Source organism: Zootermopsis nevadensis, unplaced genomic scaffold (assembly GCF_977971745.1).
Source record: "Zootermopsis nevadensis isolate Lab colony 2312 unplaced genomic scaffold, Znev_1.0 Znev_ptg000010l, whole genome shotgun sequence".
Taxonomy (NCBI): Eukaryota; Metazoa; Arthropoda; class Insecta; order Blattodea; family Termopsidae; genus Zootermopsis; species Zootermopsis nevadensis.
The window spans coordinates 2,633,547-2,654,272 of NW_028259142.1; the positions used below are offsets into that span (position 1 = coordinate 2,633,547).

General features: G+C 42.0%; 1 protein-coding gene across 1 annotated transcript; it reads right to left on the reverse strand.

Annotated features, from left to right (window-relative positions):
* Window positions 1-139: 139 nt before the first annotated feature.
* On the reverse strand, window positions 140-20,134 carry LOC110829561 (uncharacterized). Its single transcript, XM_087346215.1, has 2 exons — window positions 20,038-20,134; window positions 140-3,369 (listed from the first exon to the last, which is right to left on the reverse strand). Exons 1-2 carry the CDS (start codon window positions 20,044-20,046, stop codon window positions 1,696-1,698), a joined length of 1,683 nt encoding a protein of 560 aa, XP_087202341.1. The 5' UTR covers window positions 20,047-20,134; the 3' UTR covers window positions 140-1,695.
* Between the last annotated feature and the right edge of the window lie 592 nt (window positions 20,135-20,726).

Below are 20,726 nucleotides of genomic sequence, written 5' to 3' on the forward strand. Positions count from 1 at the left end.
AGGAACACATTACCTCTATCTTCAGGTCTGGGTTGAAAATGATCTTCACTTCGATCTCTCGTCTTATTTAGGCAGTTGACAATGTTTCGGAGGAAGATAAAAGAGTTCTTTTTTCTCTCTTCCTTAACTTACATTGCAATTATTGACATGGTTTAAGTAATATATTTATATGCGTTACATTATAGAACATTGTATAACATTAACATTAGCACTTTAATATTTGTAATATAATAACATGTTAACATACTGTCTGATGCATTCTTTATTCTTTCTATGTGAATGCTGTTGACTGTTGTACTTAGGTTACCATGGTTACCGTGGATTTCTATGAAAATAAGTCACCACCCTTTGGGGGTTGTGGGGGAATCTTTACGAATATTTGTTTTATGAGCAAATATGTTGCCTTGCTCCTTAGATAGAGGCACACCTTTGTTTTTATGATCTCTCTTTAATATGGTTGTGCCTTAACAGGATTAAACAAAGACGTTTGATGTGGGTCATGTTTGGGACGCACGGATTAAATTAAAATGCCAACATAATTTTGATTGGAATATCTGGTGTAGGGCTTAGTAGCTGGAATTCGTCACAAAGGCGGTAAAAGTAGGATTAAGTTCTGTAACAACCCTGTATTACATTACCCATTGAAAATTTCTGTTACATTACTGAAAATTAATCTTTGGGTTATTAAATCAGTATTGATCTATCTAGTTTTTATTTTTTTTTAAAGTAATGGCTGCTCAAAAAGAGAACAATTAAGAACAAAACCGCATCTTTCGTAAGTCTTCCCCCCAAAAAATGAATATGGGTTCGTAATTTTCAGAATTTTGCTGATATAAATGTCTTAAGAAGCTTTTCGGTAGAATTTGTAAACACGTGTTTATCGTCTGCAAGAACGCGAATGCTTTTAAGTATCTTGCAGTAGAGGAAAACCCTTCTGTGCGCAACTTTTCAATAACCGCGGACAAAAGTATGCATCCTCTCGACCTAGAGCTACCCTCACTGAATGTTGTTTCGTGGTTTTCCTCGGTCACTCCGGGAAAAAACCCTTAAAACTACATGACAGCTGTTTCATCCCACATCGTTCTGAATTCATGGCAAACATTTAACATTCAACAAAATTTAGCGCTGTGAAACTTGTGTAGAGAATGTTGTAAGTAATTTGAGTTCGAAAGTCACATCCATACCGAAACAAAACATTCGTCACTTGTTTTGGGCCTCCATTTTGGTATTTCAGTACTGAGTTGGGTTGCGTGAAGGCAAGACATGGTACAGAAATCGTTGTGTTCAGTGTTCAGAACAGAAATGTTTATTTTAAACCGAGTACGTTAGATTAAGCGACGACATTTATGTCTTGTTCTTGGGAGATGCCTTGTGTACAAGATCCTCCTTGGTCCGTCCAGGCGCATTTCGCCTATTTAAGGTTGCGTTCGATTAATGTACATTCCGCAGGTAGCGAACGGGAGACGATTGTCTGAAGCACTTTAGTTAATTCACCTGGTGTATGTTTGTGGAGAGGTTGTGATGACTGTTGTCTCTCAGACAGCGGTCTTATCTGACCCCTGCCCGTTCAGGGGTGAAGAATGATGAATATGATGGAGGCATCTCGGCGTACCTCCACTTATCCTTATTGCAAACCGGAAAAAAAACTCTGTCCCCGTATTTTCCTTCACGGTGTGTGTGTGTGTGTATGCAGAGTTATGGAAATGGCGGTCTGATTATTCTGGACGGTGGTTCAAGCGTCTCCCTGCCAGGTCTGTTCGCTCTTCCTTCGTGGTTGAGGGAGAGAATTTTGGACACAATGTTGAGATCTTCTTGAGGCGACGCTCCGTTGTTCTGCAGGTCCCCGGCGACACCCGACTGGTACAGAAGGTTTTGAAGTTGGCTGTTCACGGACGGCGGATGAACACTCTGCCTCAAGGTGTTCTGGTTTTTAAATACGAAGTCCGTCGTCGCCGGGTTGGAACCCTGCTGGAATGTGTTCGGGACGAACTGTTGCGGGAAGGGGGTGTTCGGCTGCTGTCTGTACTGGAAACCAACGCTTTGCTGAAAATCCACTATTCCGGTGCCAGTCTCCTGCCTTTGAGGTCTTTGCCGCTGTGGTGATGGCGGTGGCCCTAAGGGAAGGAAGGACTGTTGTTGGAGCCTCAACCTCTGTTGTTCTTCCAGGAACAGCTGCTGCTGTCTCTGCCTCAACTGTTCCTGCTGTAGGAGTTGCTGTTGCTTCAAGAGCTGTTGTTGATGTTGTTGGAACTGCTGCTGTTGTTGGAAGTGTTGTTGTTGTTGCAGCTGAATCAGCTGTTGTTCTAAGAGACGAGTTTTTTGTTCTAACTCTTGTTCTCGAGACAACTGCAGCGGATGTTGGCGAAAAGGCGGTTGTTGGCCTGTTATTTGCGGTGTCTGGGGCTGGAAGAGCGGTGCTTGGCCAGCGAGTTGCAGCTGCTCTGTTGGCAGACGCTGCCGTGGTGTTACCAGAGGTGACTGTGGCCGCCGGAGAAGAGGCACAACGCGTTTCGGATTACCCTTCTCGTCTTGCTGTAGCGTAAATGCAGCCACGAGTGGAGCCTGGAATATAGAGACGTCTTGGTCATCGAGATCGAGTTTTGTGACGCCATTGGCAAGCGTCGGGTCGGTGCTCTTGACGACAGCGTTTTTGCTCGTCGAGGACGTCTCTACGGCGTTGGAGTCCTGGTCACTTTCCCTTCTTCCAGTATTGCTAGTTATGTCAGTGCCCGTCACTTGTGTACTTGAGGGTATGATGTTTGTTTGAATGTCAATCGGCGTCGAGACATCCGTCTCTGGTTTCTCTTCAGCGATGGTCGTCTTCTGTGATTCCCTTTGCTGATCTTGGAAGAATATGGCGCTGTCCTGTGGTTTCTCTAAGAAAGACGCCGTCTCGTGTCGTTGTAAGTCTTCGGGCGGCTGTGTCTTGTCGTCGGGGACATCGTAGTCGATTACGCTGACGTCGTCAGCTGGCTGTGAGTTTTGTTCGTCTAACACAATCATTTCGTTGTTGTCCTTGGGTGTGTCTGGAGGCTGCGGTTCCTTCGGGGGCTGAAAGCCGTTCTCGTAGTTTCCTAACAATTCCTCGAGGTCACGTTTTATGTTGGCCTCCTGCTCGTCGCTCCCGGAGCCTTCACCTGGAGGGGTGGTGTTTCCTGTGGGGTCCGCTCCGGCTGATTTACTCTGCGCCTCGAGTTCCAGCTGCGTTAGAGCGCGGAGCAAGGCGCGTCTGAGCGCGGGGTCCAGTTTGAGGGGCGGCGAAGGCGGATTCCCGCGGTCCGCGTTGTTCCAAATCAGGGACGAAGTTTCTTCCGATTGCTTCGCGATGCAGAAGTTGCCTAGGAGACTGGTTATCAACATGAGCACTACCTGCGGGACAGAAACACGTGCCATCAGAATTTAACATTTTATAATACTTGAGGATACGCCAAGACCGTCATAATTTTTTAATTTCTTGCAATAATCATCATCAGTATGGCGGCCATGCGAAGTTTGGTATGTTAACAACATAGGAGTTCACCGAAAAATATTTTAAAGATGAAATCAGCAGGTTAATGTAAGAGGGTGGGTTGGATGCAACAGAGGCATATATCCTTAGGAATAAAATAAAAAAAACTCTTTCAACATAATAGCTGTTTATAAAATGGCTGTCGAGTCCTGAAAGTAAGAGAATTTGGTATATAACGGTATAGGACAGTGGTCTGTCGTCCGCTCTGCTCGGGGTCGTAGGCTTACCACCGCTGATGTTTGCTAGTGTTCTCCCTCTTACGCATTTACACATACCGGAAACCACCGTCAACTACTACGTGTGAACCCTTTCACGTACGAAACGACGAAACCAAGTGAATTCTTGCAACAGTATCATATTATCACCTGCACAGCTCTTGCGCAGCTGGAGTGAACAGCGGCCTAGCAACCAGGACGATCTTAACTCGCGTGCTGCGTAGAAGGTTGAGAGAGTCTGTTGTACAGAGTGGACCTGCTTCTGATTTCATATTTCACCGTAGTATATGATTGCTGTCGGGTTGAGTTTTAAATGGCACACTCTGTATATCGCGAATGCTAAAGGTCAAGACATACGAGGTGCGATCGCAAAGTTTCAAGACTGCGCCTATAAAAATCCGTACACTTATCTCAGGTATTAAATTCACCCTCGAAGTAGTTCCCCTGGGAGTGAACAAAACGATCCCAGCGCCGCTGCCAAGCCTGGAAGAATCCCTGGAAATCTTTCTTTGTCAGCCTGTCAAGCACAATCTGCGATTCTGCCTGAATCTCTTCTATCGTCTCAAATCTCCTTCCCTTTAGCTGAATTTTCATCTTTGGGAAGAGGAAGAAGTCACACGGAGCTTAGAAAGGAAGTTGGGGTCGGTTCTTGCAAGATCTTTGAGCTCCTGACAAACGAGAAGTCGATTCTGCTTCTGGTCCTCAGACAGGATGCGTCGCATGTGGAGTTCTTCCTTTAGAATCAGCTGACAGGTCCCATAGCCTATCCCAACAATGTCGCACAAGTCGTTGATGGTACGACGTCGATCTTCGTGAATGGCCTGCTGAATCTTCGTAACATTTTCGGGCGTTGTGCTCGAAGATGGTCGTCCAGAACGCTCGTCATCATCGACAGAGGTTCGGCCATTTTTAAAACGTGAATGCCACACAAAAGTTTGTGCATGACCCATTGCGGACTCCCCAAATGCTTGCTTTAGCATTTCATAGGTTTCCGTAGTCGTTTTGGCGAGTCTTTGGCAAGAGATTCAGGCAGAATCGCAGATGGTGCTTGACAGGCTGACAAAGAAAGATTTCCAGGGATGCTTCCAGGCTTGGCAGCGGCGCTGGGATCGTTGTGTCCACTCCCAGGGGAACTACTTCGAGTGTGATGGATGAATTTAATACCTGAGATAAGTGTACGGGTTTTTATATGCTCAGTCTGGAAACCTTCCGATCGCACCTCGTACATTATGCCCACAATTGTCGTAAAAAATAATCCAGATTTATTTCTTTCAATTTTATTACGATAAAGAGGAGAGCAGCGGGAATATTTCCACTCTTGATCAGGGTTTAGAAAGGAGTGAAATTATTTATTGTTTGTCCGATTCCGTTTAAAATTTTATAAAAGATATTATTTCCGTCCTTGTTCGAGATGTTATCTTGACTTACCGACATTAACGTTTATGTTGTAAGACGTAAGAATAAATCTGACTCTCGGTTAATCTGTGTAACCAAATGCCACCCGTCTGTAGCAGTTCTCAGGGTATAAAATATAAAAGAACGAAACAAAAAAAAATATCTCGTGAAATCTTGCATGTTTACGGCAATATGTTTCAGAGACGAGACGTTCTGTCACGGAGAAATTCCAGCAGACGATAAGTCGGCTGCGACCTCCATATTGCTACGTTGTAGATACGCGGAAGCCGAGTTTCACTTGTTTATGGGCGTGCTGCGGGATGCAGCAACTGCGGGAAACCTCGAGACACTGCTATTCAAACAAAATTACTTTTCGTACAGCGGCGAATACAAGTGAATTTTCTCGAAAAGACATTACGAAAAAATATTCAACTTATATAAGTGTAGGGAAACGTTGTGGAAGGCGACCTGGTTATTGTACATGGAAGTAGACTGTTCTCGTCAACTCCATGTTTTTGATCTCTGAAGAAAGGCAGCGGTTGGTTACGTGGAAGGTGGAAACCAATGTCAGATATCTCCCCCTCCCCCAACACTTTCGAGATGGGCGGTGTGTGTAGAAAGCATAGAACATATGCGTTAAAAATGCTTTAAAACCTGAAAGGTAAAGGCCATTTTGGGGATTTAAACGTAAATTACGGGATAATATTAAAAATTATGCTAAAGAAATAGGACGTGAGGATATAAAATGTATTATTTTTCCTGTCTATGTTAGTGCGGTGATGAACCTTCGTGTTTCATATGCGATTACTTAAGCGACTGTTAACTTCTCAAGAATTCTGCTTTGTGTGGTTACTTTGGATGAAATGGCGCTACACCTGAATGTGAACGGTACCCCGGACCTCCCAGCATGTGGTCCTCACACTTTCTCTTCTAACTAGAACCTTTGTTTGTGGGGGAGTCATGTCTCTCCCCCTCCACTCACAGCAGGGGGGGGGGGCATGGGTACATGAGTTTCTCACGAACGAGTCTGTTCGCGCAATTTTTTGTAGTGCGTGTTCGGGGGAACCCCCCCGGGAGGGGGGGTGGGTTCGGCAAGTGAAATGCCAAGCGTGTGATGAAACAATACGACGCAAATCGGCAAAGGTCTCTGGAACGAAAGTTCAGCCAAGTCTTCTTGGGAACTGTTCACGAAAGGAAATGCGTTTAAAGATGTGTGTAATTTTCTGATTGGTTAATAATGCATTTGTTGCTCGTCGCCGTCGACAGACAACAAGACGCTTATCGTCTGTGGTGGGAGTTATCAGCGTTTCCAGACCTTCGGCCACATTCACCCTTTATCATCAACTCGCCATTTTTATAAAAACGAAAACTTACATTAAAAATTCCTGGCAGTTTATTGAAAATCTTGCCAACTATTTTTATTTTCAAACAGGTTCCGCAGTCATTAAATATCTTGAACAAAATTAGTCATCAATGAGATATTTCACATTCCTTTCGCTAGATTATTTTTTTTTATTAATGTTTTAATTCTTGTCTTTGCAGTTCGCGTGATTTTCTCGGAGATTTCGTCAGTGAGACGCTTCCTAGTTCTTGGATTGACGTTCTTAATAAAGCTTAAAAATTGCTCGTAGCGATAGTTATTGCATTGTTCTAAAGGCCTGTTAAGCGAGTTGCCTAATCATTGCTTTTATTGGCTGAGTCTTACGAGACAATATCGTGACCGACGTGAATTGCTACTCTTGAACAGAAATCTATGGGAACACGGAGCATCTGAGAGCGGGCAGACACGACTCGTCTGTCTGTCTGTCTGTATTTCCCACATTTAAAACATAACGTTTGTTTAAACACTAGCAAGTTACCTGTCAAGAGTGATTAGATAAGTTTAAGTAGTGAAGATAGATTAAATAAGATGTCTTCGACCTTACGATGAATCCATAGAAATTTAGGACAATTCATGCCAACAGTTAAAAATTGTTGCTTCCTCGGAGTATGGCTCGAAATCACTTTCTTTTCCACGTCTGTGCCATGCGCCCTTTTCGCCTGCGTCGAGAGAAATTACATCTCTTTGTGATGATTCAAGAAAGCCACCCGCGATGACTCGGCGGTTTCTGGAGTCGTCGAACATATGGCGACCCGTGCCTTCCGATCACAGTATCGACGTCTTCGTCAATTACAGAGTCGCGGAGAAATTAACACCTGTCAGATGGTTTCTCCCTCACAAAAGTATGTAATATGTCAGAAACAGGGAAAGAGTTTCGAAATATTAAAACAATGCAGTGCAACGTCGCGGAAGTGCGTTTGTTGAGCGACCGTCATATGCAGGCCACCTTTCTCTGGGTGATCCGTGCATGTGGCTAATTAAAAATCATTACGAAGTCTGACTGGGAGCGGAGGATTGGCATAATCGGTGTCTTTAAAAGGGGTCACGACGATGACCACTTCAGAACTCGACGCTGTATCAACGATGAGAGGATCATTTAGCACGCATTGGAAAGGCTGTAAACCCTGAAAAGAAGTCACAGACGTACATATGGGGATAATATTAAAATGGATCATTGAGAAACAAAGTGTCGCGATGTGGACTGGATTCATCTGGCCGACTGTAGGGACTGGTGGCGGGCTTTTTTGAGCACGGTAATGAACCTTCTGGTCCTACGAAAAGCACAGAATTTGTTGACTAACTCATTGTACTGTCAGCTTGCCAATACGAATTCTTCTTCATGGAACTCGTTATTAACTTTAGGGCGTTTCAGTAAAGAAGGTTACAAAAGACTGGAGGTGTATATATCAGCCGTTTGGTTGGTTATCGCGTTGGGTTTGTGAATGTTCGTTTCTGCCATCAGACTTAAGTTAAAGGGCGGACTGTGTATCGGACTTAGTTCACTGCTGCTCGTAATATTACCTGTATCGTCTGTGAAAGTGTCACTGTGAATTCTGGTCGCTCATCAACGCGTAGACACACGCAAAACTGCGAGACTTCCGCAAATGATATTGGGAGTCTGGGCTGAGGTCCAGCTGTCCTCCGTCCATCTGCTGGTCACGCTTTTACACACTGGCACGTTCCTTCCTTATGCAATCTCCCGCGTGGTTACCAGGATACGGCTGTTCGCGACATTACGTGAAGCGCGCTCTGATTTTTGACATTTTGTACTCGTCTCTTCAATCCTAAGAAAAGCTCGTCCAAAAACATTTCAGGAAAAACGGTTCTTTCCTCAAACAAAGCACAGAACGTCACTATTACAAATATATTAGATTGCACGTCGGAAAAATTTTGTATCTTAAGAGTTATGAAAGCTGAAGCAGGTGGTACGCATGGTTACCACTGACCTATGAAGGAAAAATGTGTCATTGGAAAGGAATTCTTGTCTGGCCCCTGGGTCTGATGTAAGTAGGTCTTCCTGTCAGACGCCAAGCGTTCCGTTTTGCTCCTGGACAGTGGCTTCTGAGCGGTACCACCACTGATCGTGGGTAATTTCTCCAGTAGAAAGCGTTTTGTGTGGCAGTTCTTACTTCATTATGAACCTGTGCGTAATGAAATCATCATCGGAGAGTCGCCCGAGGTACGCAGGATGACTGTTTAAAACTCACAATTGTGTAGGCTGAGTAAGTCCCAGAGATGGCTAATCCCTCCCCATGCCACCTCAGAAACATTCAAGAAGTCTCCGGGCTTTGAGTGCTGTTTTCGTGAATGCTATAAGAAAAGAATTTGCAGTATGTAATTGTGACCTGTCTGTATGAAATATCCCCGAATTCGCCATGAAATAGTGAGTATGTTCAGTAAATTACTCCAGAAATGACGATTAAATTTAATACTGAAATCTAATTTCCCTGACAGATTTAATTTGGAAGCATGCAAGTCAATTATCATTTCGATAGGCTGTTGTCTCCCGGGTCTCCGTGCAGACCTATTCCGGCTTGCGGTTTTTGTATTCCTTCGAAATACGAGGCGCGTCCACAAAGTAAGTTTCCCACTCGTCCCACAGCTAGCAAACCTTATATTGCGCGAAGCGATTGTGCGTACGTGATAGAGCAATGACGTAGCATGGCGCATGCACTAACGGCACTTCCCGCGTTCTCACAGTAGCATCGTTGCAGCTGTTGAAGATGGAGGTTCTTATTCCAGCTCCCGCCGACTGTGAAGTGCGGTCAGTGATAACGCTAGGCCGCACACGGCTCGACGGACAGCAAGTCTCCTGCAGGAGTTCAGCTGGGAGGTGTTTAATCATCCACCCTACAGCCCGGACCTCGCTCCCAGTGATTTCCATCTTTTCCTACACCTCAAGAAATTCCTGTCCGGTCAGCGTCAGCGTTTTGAGAATGACAGAGAGGCGGAGATGGTTGTCACACAGTGGTTCCAATCCCAGGCGGCAGACTTCTACGACACAGGTATTCAAAAGTTGGTCCCACGGTATGACAAATGTCTCAATTCCGGTGGCGAATATGTTGAAAAATAGCTGGACACTTGCTGTATCCGTTGCAATAAATATTTCCATGAAATTGTGTTTTGTTTCTGTAAACGGCCCCAAGGAAACTTACTTTGTGGACGAGCCTCGTAAATATCCTGGATGGTATAACCAGTCTGAGCACGGCTAGTGTTAATTTGCGGGGGAAGATAAATAAGTTAGAATTTCTGCAGATCTAGAAAGCCTTGATTCTATGCTAACTGGAGAGGCGTAAGGAAATAATTGGCTATGTTCTTGTACGGATTGTATCCTACGCAAATCTTATCAGCTTTACAGTGCGTAGCAACAAGTAATTAGTTCGCGATGAATAATGAATTGGAAAGGATTTGGAACAAAATATTGCCAAGGCTTTAAATTAAGATATTTTCCTGGTCTCCTCCCGGGTCAAGATTCGAACCTGATACTTCCCGAAAACAAAACTACGATTTCCATTCGGCAACTGTGTTTCGCGAAACGCATCCCAGAGGACATTAGTGCATGTCAGTGTGGTATATTTCGGCCCTGGCTTGATTTGAACTAAATTTGATACAGGAAATTTACACTGAAATTATTAGACCATGTTCTATTCAACACCTCGTCTGCCCCCGTCTGTATTCTTCGCTATCAGAGATTGCAACTAGGGCGATTACGTCCGGGTTAAAGGTCACTCCACCTGTTTATTAAAACAAAACCATACTAAAACTTTTCCACGTACGTTTGAAATTTATGACCGTAAGACTCCGGTTCCTGCCTAATAAGAAAATTTAATTGGAGTGGAATTCGGTAGCAGTTGATAATTAGTAGTATTGGTACTTGTCATAGAGTTATAAAATAAACTAGTAGGGAACATGATTTAGAGACATTAGTAACCATCATAACCCCAGCAGAACAAAGGTCATCATGGGGTCACCGCGCTAATAGATCCAACCGATTTCTCTCCCATATTGTTTTCGAAAGCTTTTGTCTGTACTCCGCAGACTCCGTCATGGCTGCTTTACGGTACTGTTCTGAACAGGAAATCGCAACAAATGCTTTTGGTCGTGTTTCGTATTCTTTTCCTAACTACTAACCAGCCATAAGTGCATACTGCAAAAACCACCCCTGACGTGTCGATCTTCAAGCCTGAAGATGGTGGCAGTATGTTCCTCCGAAACGTTGGTATCTACCTGCGGGTCTGTACAGCATCACAACCCTGAAGAACAACATCGTCATCTTCGTCCGTGAGAACCTCAAATCTCACCAAAAAACACATTTTTCTATAAACAATCCTGAGTCTGTTTAATTTACGTCTAAATAGTCTGTTTCTTTGATATTCATTTTCGAATTATATTACGTTTATGTCTTCCTAATATATTTTTATGAGGATTTACATTTAAAATTTAATTTACTCTATGCGTGCTGCATGCTAAGCCCTCCCTAATTTATCTCATTTTTTATTTGCATGAATTATTAAGCATCGTACTGAATGACTAATGATTTCAGAGCCAGAGACTATAAACACGATGAAAAAATGAAACCAAAAATTTAGAAGAGTTAACTTTATCACTAGAATGACTTCGAGACATTCGTTATACCATCATGATGTTTTGATACGATATTAAACTAGATTAAAGGAATGTTTCGCTACACCATGACCTCCGTGGTCAATACATCATCGTAAAATAAACAAACCGCTGCTTTCTACAGTACAGTAAATATCCATAAAGATTTCTCTTCATTGCATCTCGTCGTGTGGTAATGTACATAAAACAAGTCTCTGTCCCCTCCCTCCTCCATTCAAGCAACTAGGAATCAATGACATTGTTCAGTCGCTTACATACTTTCTCGCGAATCAGTGAAAGTCTGCAGTCCTAACCGTTTCAGAGGCGTGTGTGCGTCGCCGGGAAGCCTCCCTCCTCCTCCCCCATTAGTTTGACCTTTTAAAGATGAAGCTCGTGTTCGTAATATTTAAGAATTCGGTCCGTACCGCGAAGAAAACATGACACATCACCATTACAGAGATCAACAGGTTAACGCTGTTTACGGTAATAATCTATGTCTGAAACGAGAATCAGACGAAACACGTAAATAAAAGAATTCAGACTTGTTGATTGTTAAAGTAGGTGGTACATATATGTACCACATATCTCCGGAACATCCTCTGTCGTCATTAAATCATATTATAATAACTAAAAGTCTTTGATGACAGTTTTGCTGCAACCGAAAGCTTGTATGCGTTAAAATGAACGCGCTTTGATAAACGGAATTAGCGTTGGTCCGTCCGTCTGCATTCTTCTCTTGAGCTTAAATAAATTCACGGAAAAGGTTCATTGAGAAGTTGATGCTCATTCAACTAGTCCCAGTTGGAAGTTCTAGACCGTAATGAGGTACTTTTGAGGCAAAAACGTAGGCCTGAATTTTTTATAATTATAATTTTAGAGCCACATTGTAATTGTTTAAGCGTAGAAACGCCCGTAAGCTCGTGTAATTTAATTCTTTTATTCTTAAGCACGTCTTGTAATATTTCCACCTTTCCCGTCTCACCTGGTACAATTATTGTTTACAAAACGTGACATTTTTTTATCTAACATTTTAACCTCCGAGGCTCCTTTGCTATCGGTTACAAGTCTTTGTGTCTTGTGTAGTCGTTCTTTTCAAGGTCACACGGAAGCATCCGCGTTCTTTATGACACTTTCTATTATCACCTCAGGGGATGGAACTGGTTCCAGCTTTCTTATAGCTGGCTCTACTGTTCCCGTGCAGTCGGACGAGACAGCTTAGGGCCATTGGAAATAATTTCTCAGAAAGGATATGGAAGGAAACTGTTAATAGAACAAGAATTAGTGACAAGACAGAATTTCAAGTGTGAAGTCGTCCATGTGTATGGTCTAGAGTAAACTCGTTCTCATGTCTAAATATGTTTGAGGGCAACAAGAGAACATGTAGATTGGCTTTGTGTGTTATTATTACGTAAAACGCATCACCACGCTTGCAGATTGTACCAGAAACAATTCATAAATGTTCACAGTCATGTTTCTTACACGCCAGATTTAATGGATAATCAGTTTGACTAGATTTCTTTAATTACACGAAGATACTCTCTCCATGCCAAGTGTGTGATAACGGTTAGACCGCCATTATCCGCTTTTCCGAAGCAAATATTAATATTTTCTTCACATCTACAGAATATGGTTTCTTGAATTTAGTAGTTGTAAGTGATTCATGATACGTTTTTGTGAAATGTGCAGTTTTTGTATCGTGCATCCTGCCCGATTCATCCACCGGTGCGTTTCTGTGTGTCCCAACAGCGTTTAGTGTCAGATGTTCGTGCCTGTTTCAAAAGCTGTGCCTTCATTATAAGAAATTTGTGGGCATTGACTGACATCGCCAATTGTTTTCAATTTCACGGGTCGCTGGTCGTTGTGCCCCGCGGTCTTCCGTTGTTTCTCTCACTCTGTTGTCACTCGTTGAGGTCGCCTCTGGCGGCAAGAGTTGGCGAGGTGCAATGTTGTAAGTTGAAGACCTGATTATAGGTTGCTATGAAGAGGTGTAAAGAATCCCAAGAAACGAGAGGTTACGACAAACATTTATTACACGAGACCTTCTTTAACTCTTTCAAGTATAGTGGTACTTATGTGTACCACGTGCTTTAAAATTTAGCAATCCTGCCTTCTGCATATAGAGTTGTGGGTTTCGTATTATCCTTAGAATGTACAGCGGGTTTTTTTCTTGGTGGGGGGGGGGGGGGTTGATGCGGAAACTCAATTTTTAAATGGTATTTACATGTGAAATGCTACGGTGGTCTAGCGGTTAGAACGCTGGCCTTGTAATCCTGGGGTCTCGGCTTCGATTCCCGGCGGTGCCCGAATTTATAACTTGTGTTGGGCAAGGCCGTGGTCTAGGCAACACGGAGTTTTCCTCCGGGGGCTTCCCCGGTTTCTCCGTGGCAATTACTCCATTCACACACAGAAGAAGGCAATGGCAAACCACTTCTGGATCATCTGCCAAGAACGTATATGAACAGGTCCCAGTCCGAGAAAAGGATGGAAGGATCCTGTTCATATGGACCTGTCGTCAGACAGAACACTAATAATAAAAATAAATACTGTACATGTGCTTCAGAGAGTTAATTACTTTATCCTGTAAACGCATTGCAACGAAAATCATAAATTCTGTTGTTATGAAATTTAGTGACGTATGCTCTGAAGTTTGAAAGTTTCGCTGGCGCTGTGCGAATTTGTGTAATTATGTAGGCGTTTCGGCTCAAAACATTTCGTACAAAATTTCTCATCTGTAGCTACTTAAAATTGTGGTGTAATTACTACCGGTTCTGATCTTGGCTAGGAGATCGACTGTCGTAACATTTTTTCGTGGTCTTCCTGAATTCATCAACGCTGATTTTGGGACAAGCTATCTCTTTGCATTCTCCCCAGCCCATAATTCATAACTATCATATATATATCCTGAGTATTGCAATTAACAAATCGTTATTAATAAATCATTAGCCAAAGTGATTCGGAAAAGTAGGTTTATATATTTATTTCGCGCGGTAACCATGTTGTTATGTTATAAATCAAACGAAAATGTAAGCTTGTCTGAGAACGTCGAACTCAACAGAAATTCTTTGAAGTTTATGGCATTGGGGAAAGACAGATAATCTCAAGCCACTGTAGACTCTTTATCTGGCAGTGTTTATGCGTGATTTTATTCAGTTCTTCCTGTTTAATCCCGGAATAAAACATGACGTTTTACCCTACGCATTACAGTCTACGTTAAACAGCACACGAAGTGGCTGCAGTCTGTTCACGAGATCTGAAAGCGATGGAAGAACATGAAGATTCAACGCCTGACCCGTCCGTGAGTTATTGTCGCAAACTGGTCACGATTTCATGACCGTTACTACACGCGTTATTGACTTCTGTTTTGTTTGAATTATGTGGGAATTTTAATGAACGTGCGATTTGGGAAGAAAGACCGACGCCTCGGGCCTTATTACGAGGCGCGTCCACAAAGAAAGTTTCCCACTCGTCCCACAACTAGCAAACCTTATATTGCGCGAAGCGACTGTGCGTACGTGATAGAGCAATGACGTAGCATGGCGCATGCACTAACGGTACTTCCCGCGTTCTCACATTAGCATCGTTGCAGCTGTTGAAGATGGAGGTTCTTATTCCAGCTCCCGCCGACTGTGAAGTGCGGTCAGTGATAACGCTAGGCCGCACACGGCTCGACGGACAGCAAGTCTCCTGCAGGAGTTCAGCTGGGAGGTGTTTAATCATCCACCCTACAGCCCGGACCTCGCTCCCAGTGATTTCCATCTTTTCCTACACCTCAAGAAATTCCTGTCCGGTCAGCGTCAGCGTTTTGAGAATGACAGAGAGGCGGAGATGGTTGTCACACAGTGGTTCCAATCCCAGGCGGCAGACTTCTACGACACAGGTATTCAAAAGTTGGTCCCACGGTATGACAAATGTCTCAATTCCGGTGGAGAATGTGTTGAAAAATAGCTGGACACTTGTTGTATCTGTTGCAATAAATATTTCCATGAAATTGTGTTTTGTTTCTGTAAACGGCCCCAGGGAAACGTACTTTGTGGACGAGCCTCGTACCTTCCATTTGCTGGCCTCCGGAAATAATCAAAAAGCTAATATTATTATGACTTCCCCAGTTAGTGTAAACGAATCATCTACGTACAAGGAACTTTTAAGATTACAGACCCATCGAAGAACAATTATTTAATAGCATTGTCATTTAATGCTACATAATGGTGAGACGTCGTTTATGAAATATGATTTTTAAAATGTAAACTCAGCATCTCCTTTGTTCGCCTTCCTGTCATGCGTCTACGTCACAGATTCTTTTAAACTCTTGCGTGAAATCTAAAACAAGGGGGCGCTTAATTACGCTGACGATAATGTTGGCTGTGGAGAGAGCCCGGCTATCCTTCTGTATAGCCTGATCTGTGTGTAAAGAACGCCTACAGTAAATAAGCTACGTCGTCATGACCTTATGTGTGAAGACAGGATGCTGTTTCATAAGTTGATCGCTATTCGTGCATAAATGTTGGTTATATTTCTAAAGGGATCACCCTGTACATTTAAATTCACGCCCTGTCAACAAACCTGCGCATCAGAGGTCTACAGCGAAGCTACCCGAAGTGCGGAGGAATGCCGTTGATGGACCGACTCGCTGAAAAGTGTGTCAGACGATGTTTCCATAGAAACCTGTTCCATGACTAAGATTTCTACTCTCTGTCCCGAGCAGTAAATCACAAGGTGAAAATATGAATGAATGGACTTAGAAACGGCACTGCCCGGGCTACTCATCAGTGCTTTGCTTCTCCATTATGTTTCTGCAACTGAACTGATTCAGACAGTTGTGACAACTGTTGTACTTGAGCGTCTGTGAATATAGAAGCAAGATTGTTTCCGCGAATAGTACCGATAGACTGACACTTCGTCCTACTTACTTACAATTTATTTATGTTTTATATGTGCCAATGGCTAAAATTAGGCTGTGCTTGGCTTGGTGATTGAGATTGGCTCTTCCCGATTAACCCAGCTGACTTAGTTGCAATGTTTCATCTGATGACAGAACCGGCTTTTAAAACTTCGTCTGTTTTTACTTTCTTTCTAAATCAGTAGACGAAAGAAAGTGTCCAAGAATGTACATCAGTTGATGTGAAGCTTAGGTTCCAAAGATGGACTCTGCTTTTCGAAGTTGGTTAATTACTTGGTTACGTAGAAGGTGTCACAAAAATTTGTATACATACATGGTTAATATTCCGTATTAAAATGTGTATACGTATTAAATTAATTATTCGGTTTTGTCCGTCTAATCACAATTATATTTAAAATTTACAAATAAGATAATTAATTATGTTCCAAATGTAAATCGATTATTCGATGTGGAACATAAAATGATATTTTAATTATCTTATTTGTAAATTTTAAATATAATTGTGATTAGACGGACAAAACCGAATAATTAATTTAATATTTGATTCACAATATGACGCAATTATACTATCTTATGTGTATACGTATTTTTGGGGCATTCTGTATTAACCGATATTCCACGTTATGTCTTCAGCATTTGTTAATATGCGATCCAAAGAAAGAATAATTATTAATTTGTTTAAGGCGCATTTGCAACATTTGCGTATTATCTAATCGTTCATGTTCTTTGTCATGCGAGGTATATTTGGTCCGTTTGTTTACATGAAATAATATGTCTTTCGTTGACAGTCACTCCATGAATTATTTATAAAATCGGCTAATTTTTATAGACTAGAAGCCTGTAATCCGGTTACAGTGACCGAACGTATGTTCTAATATCTCTGAGACTCATTTCGTGGGTTCTAATCCCGCTCAAGGCATGGATGTCTGTCCGTGTCTGTGTTGTGCTGTCCTGTGTAGGTAAAGTTCTTGTGACGGGCTGATCGCTCATCAAGAGCTTAATCCTTCCACATGTGGGACGGCCGGAGTCCTTCAAGCGATGTATAGCTGAGGAGTAAGCGAGTACGTAAGAAGCCTGCAGGGTCACACAGGAGCCTGTGTCATTAACTCTTCACACGTACTCAGGGCCAGGCTTTCTAGACATTGTTTGCCATCCTGAGACCTCGTCGCAGTAATAAGTCAAAAGAAGATTCTTAACTCGTACGTGTATGTTGTCTGTTTCAGCTTAATTAGCTTCGCGTAGACATTTATTCAAATTAATAGCGCTGATTGGAGAATTTTGTTCTTTTATCAGATGTAGTCATTTCTCAGTTACTGTTGTAATGACGCAAACAAGAGAACGTTTCCAAATTCAAAGCACTTCGACTTGGTACAAGGAAATTTCGTTGGAAAAGAAAAAAATCTATGTTCTTCCGTGTGTAGGGTCGTTCGTTTGGGCAGTGTTCCTTTCGTCTTGGTCATAATTACGAATTATTACGATCGTGATGTCATTAACAAGTGACAGTCAGTGTGGATGATAAAATTATATTAATTGCGATACGTCTAATCCGTTTCGTGTCAGAGAAAGTTGTGGTACCTTCGTTCTAATTACTGCCTAGGATCAAGAATTACGTAAAAGTTTACTTAGAAAAAAATTTCGGAGGAACGGATCAATGCTTTGACAGAAACATGAATTGAAGGTTCGTATTAAAATGAATGTAAAATAAATGTGCTATGAGAATGTTCAATTGAATAAAAATTTACTTGGATATTATCCATCGTCTAGTAATAAAACGTAAAAAAAAACGTAAAACGACGTTTCGGAGATGGGGCTCTATCTCCGTCTTCAGGTTCCTACTCAGTTGGGCCCACTAGATAGAGCTAATCCCTATCTCCGGACCTTTCTTGGATATTATCCATCGTCTAGTAAATATAAAACGTAAAACGACGTTTCGGAGATGGGGCTCTATCTCCGTCTTCAGGTTCCTACACAGTTGGGCCCACTAGATAGAGCTAATCCCTAACTCCGGACAAAGTAAAAAGTGAAAGTCCCAGAATAAAAAGGCATAACCACACCATGGTAGGAACCTGAAGACGGAGATAGAGTCCCATCTCCGAAACGTCGTTTTACATTTTATATTTACTAGACGATGGATAATATCCAAGAAAATTTTTATTCAATTGACTCTTCACCATCGTCAAGAAGTTTTAGATTTGATATATGAGAATGTTATTTGTTTGTTCTGGCGCGATTACTGGCGATGAACGACAGCAGGGAATTTCTTCTCACTGACTGATCAATGAGCCAGCCTCATTTCTCTCTTTTATTAAGAAGTAACTTCATAGGTGGCAGGTGGATTTTAAGGTGCGGCATAGGAGAAATCGTTGAGTAACCCGACAAGTATTGCACTTTCTCGGAAGTGAGCCCCTTTGAACTTTCTTCGGCCTTAAACTTTACGTGCGATGCGTTTGTTTACTAGATGGTGTCCGCGAGTCTAAAGTGGACGTGGGCTTTATCCACGTACGGAGACCAGGATGTCGTACATAGTTAGAAAACACCATGCAGAATATAAACTTCTCATTAGGACAGTTTAGTCGTGTGGTTTGCCTATCCAGCGCGGCGCCTACGTTTTCTGTTGTTATTGAATCGGAAACGAGACATTTGGAGCATACGATGAACTTACAAATACGATAATACTTCCAGACACATCGGAACTCATCTACACCTCTCATCTTTGGCCGATGTAAGAACAATAACAAAAACATTCACCAACAAAAAATTTTACTTAAACACGACTCACATATGTAAAACAACTTCAAATATATAAAAATGGAATCTGGATGTGAACATCACTATTAACTGATAAACAACTATAAAAAAGGTTGCATATAAGAAATTATGATTAAGTTTTAAGTTTATATAATTTTAATTAATTTTTATACACCTGAAGATGGTTCATTTAAGAACCGAAACGTGTCGTAAGAAAAAGATGTTTCAAAATGTAAATCGAATGTTTCGATAGGAACATCACGTGATATTTTAATTATCTTAATTTTAATTTTAAATTTTAAATTGTGATTAGACGGACAAGAATAATTAATTAAATATATATTTTCACAATATGACGCAACTATATCATCTTAGGTTATACCTCGTTCACTTTGAGAAGCTAATAGTTGTTTAGCTAGTCATCCAACACTCGCCTTTTATTTAACCGGAAGATATGATTACACTCTTTATAATACGCCCTGGGCTGTCTCTTTAGTCAGACAAATCCACTGCACAACCATACACCCCGTTCTCGTAAGGTCTATTTTAATATTTCCCCCATCTAAGTCTAGGTCTTCAGCCTTGTAAGTTCCAGAGTCGATACTCGCCATTATCAATGTCCTCAGCCGCTGTACCCTTCTTTACCCACGTCATGTACAATCACATCCCGTCTCTTGTGGAAACTGATGGTTCATCGCTGTTTTAACAAAAGGTCGCCACTGGACGTAATAGATTAATCGGTGAAGTTTCTCGTTGTGTAATTTTTTAACATTGGGTCTAATGTCACTTCATCTCTCGTATGTTCAAGTATTCTTCTAACCATCTAGTTTTTCAAATACGCTGAAAATTCGTACATAGCAACGGCGTGGTTCTGTGTGTCCTTTAAGTGTCTGGATATTGGGTGAGAAGACAAACAATTCTAACGTATTCATTTCTTGATATATTTTTTTTTAAAAAAAATCTTAGATCATTCACTTATTGGCGAATTACAGCACCAACTCCTGTCAGGTGAAGCTGGAATTTCAAAAACTTCTCATATTCAAAATGCCGTCTTAATTCTTTGAAGCAGTTCGTCCAAAATATTATTTAAACATTTAGTTTTTACCGCAAAGAAAACACAACGCGTGTCCGTTGAAAAGATAAATCTTGTAATGTCGTTTAAATACGTAATCACTGGTTGTTCTGAGACAGAAGCGCGAGCCATAAATACAAGACGCAGAGTTCATTGCTAAGAAGAAAATTAGAAGGTGACAGGCGCCTGCGGTAATGAACTATTTTTTTTTTTACTCACCAACTTCATGACGTCACGAGGCAATCACTGTGTTCTCTGCGAGGGTCTGACTCACACTGCAGCCTCCGCCAGCGAGATGGACCCTCATGTAGTGAGGACGAGCTCATCCCCGCCACAGTCGTCCGTCAAAAGATCTGCTTCGAATCCAGGACGTGATAACGTTTCTCTACGCAATGCGTCGAGCGAGAAGGGGGTGGGGGATCGTGGCCATGTCATCGGTTGGGCTGAAGAAAAAGATTAAATATGTGTAGAGAATTACGTTTCGGTCCAATAACATTGCAACTTTACGAAACAACGGAAATTAAGCATGTTTTTTTTTGTTTAATTTATTAGGCTAGAATAAAACAATTGAATAAAAATTTTCTTGGATATTATCCATCGTCTAGTAAATATAAAACGTAAAAAACGACGTTTCGGAGATGGGACTCTATCTCCGTCTTCAGGTTCCTACACAATTGGGTCCACTAGATAGAGCTAATCCCTATCTCCGGACCTCTTGGATATTATCCATCGTCTAGTAAATATAAAACGTAAAAAACGACGTTTCGGAGATGGGACTCTATCTCCGTCTTCAGGTTCCTACACAGTTGGGCCCACTAGATAGAGCTAATCCCTATCTCCGGAACCTGAAGACGGAGATAGAGTCCCATCTCCGAAACGTCGTATTTTACGTTTTATATTTACTAGAC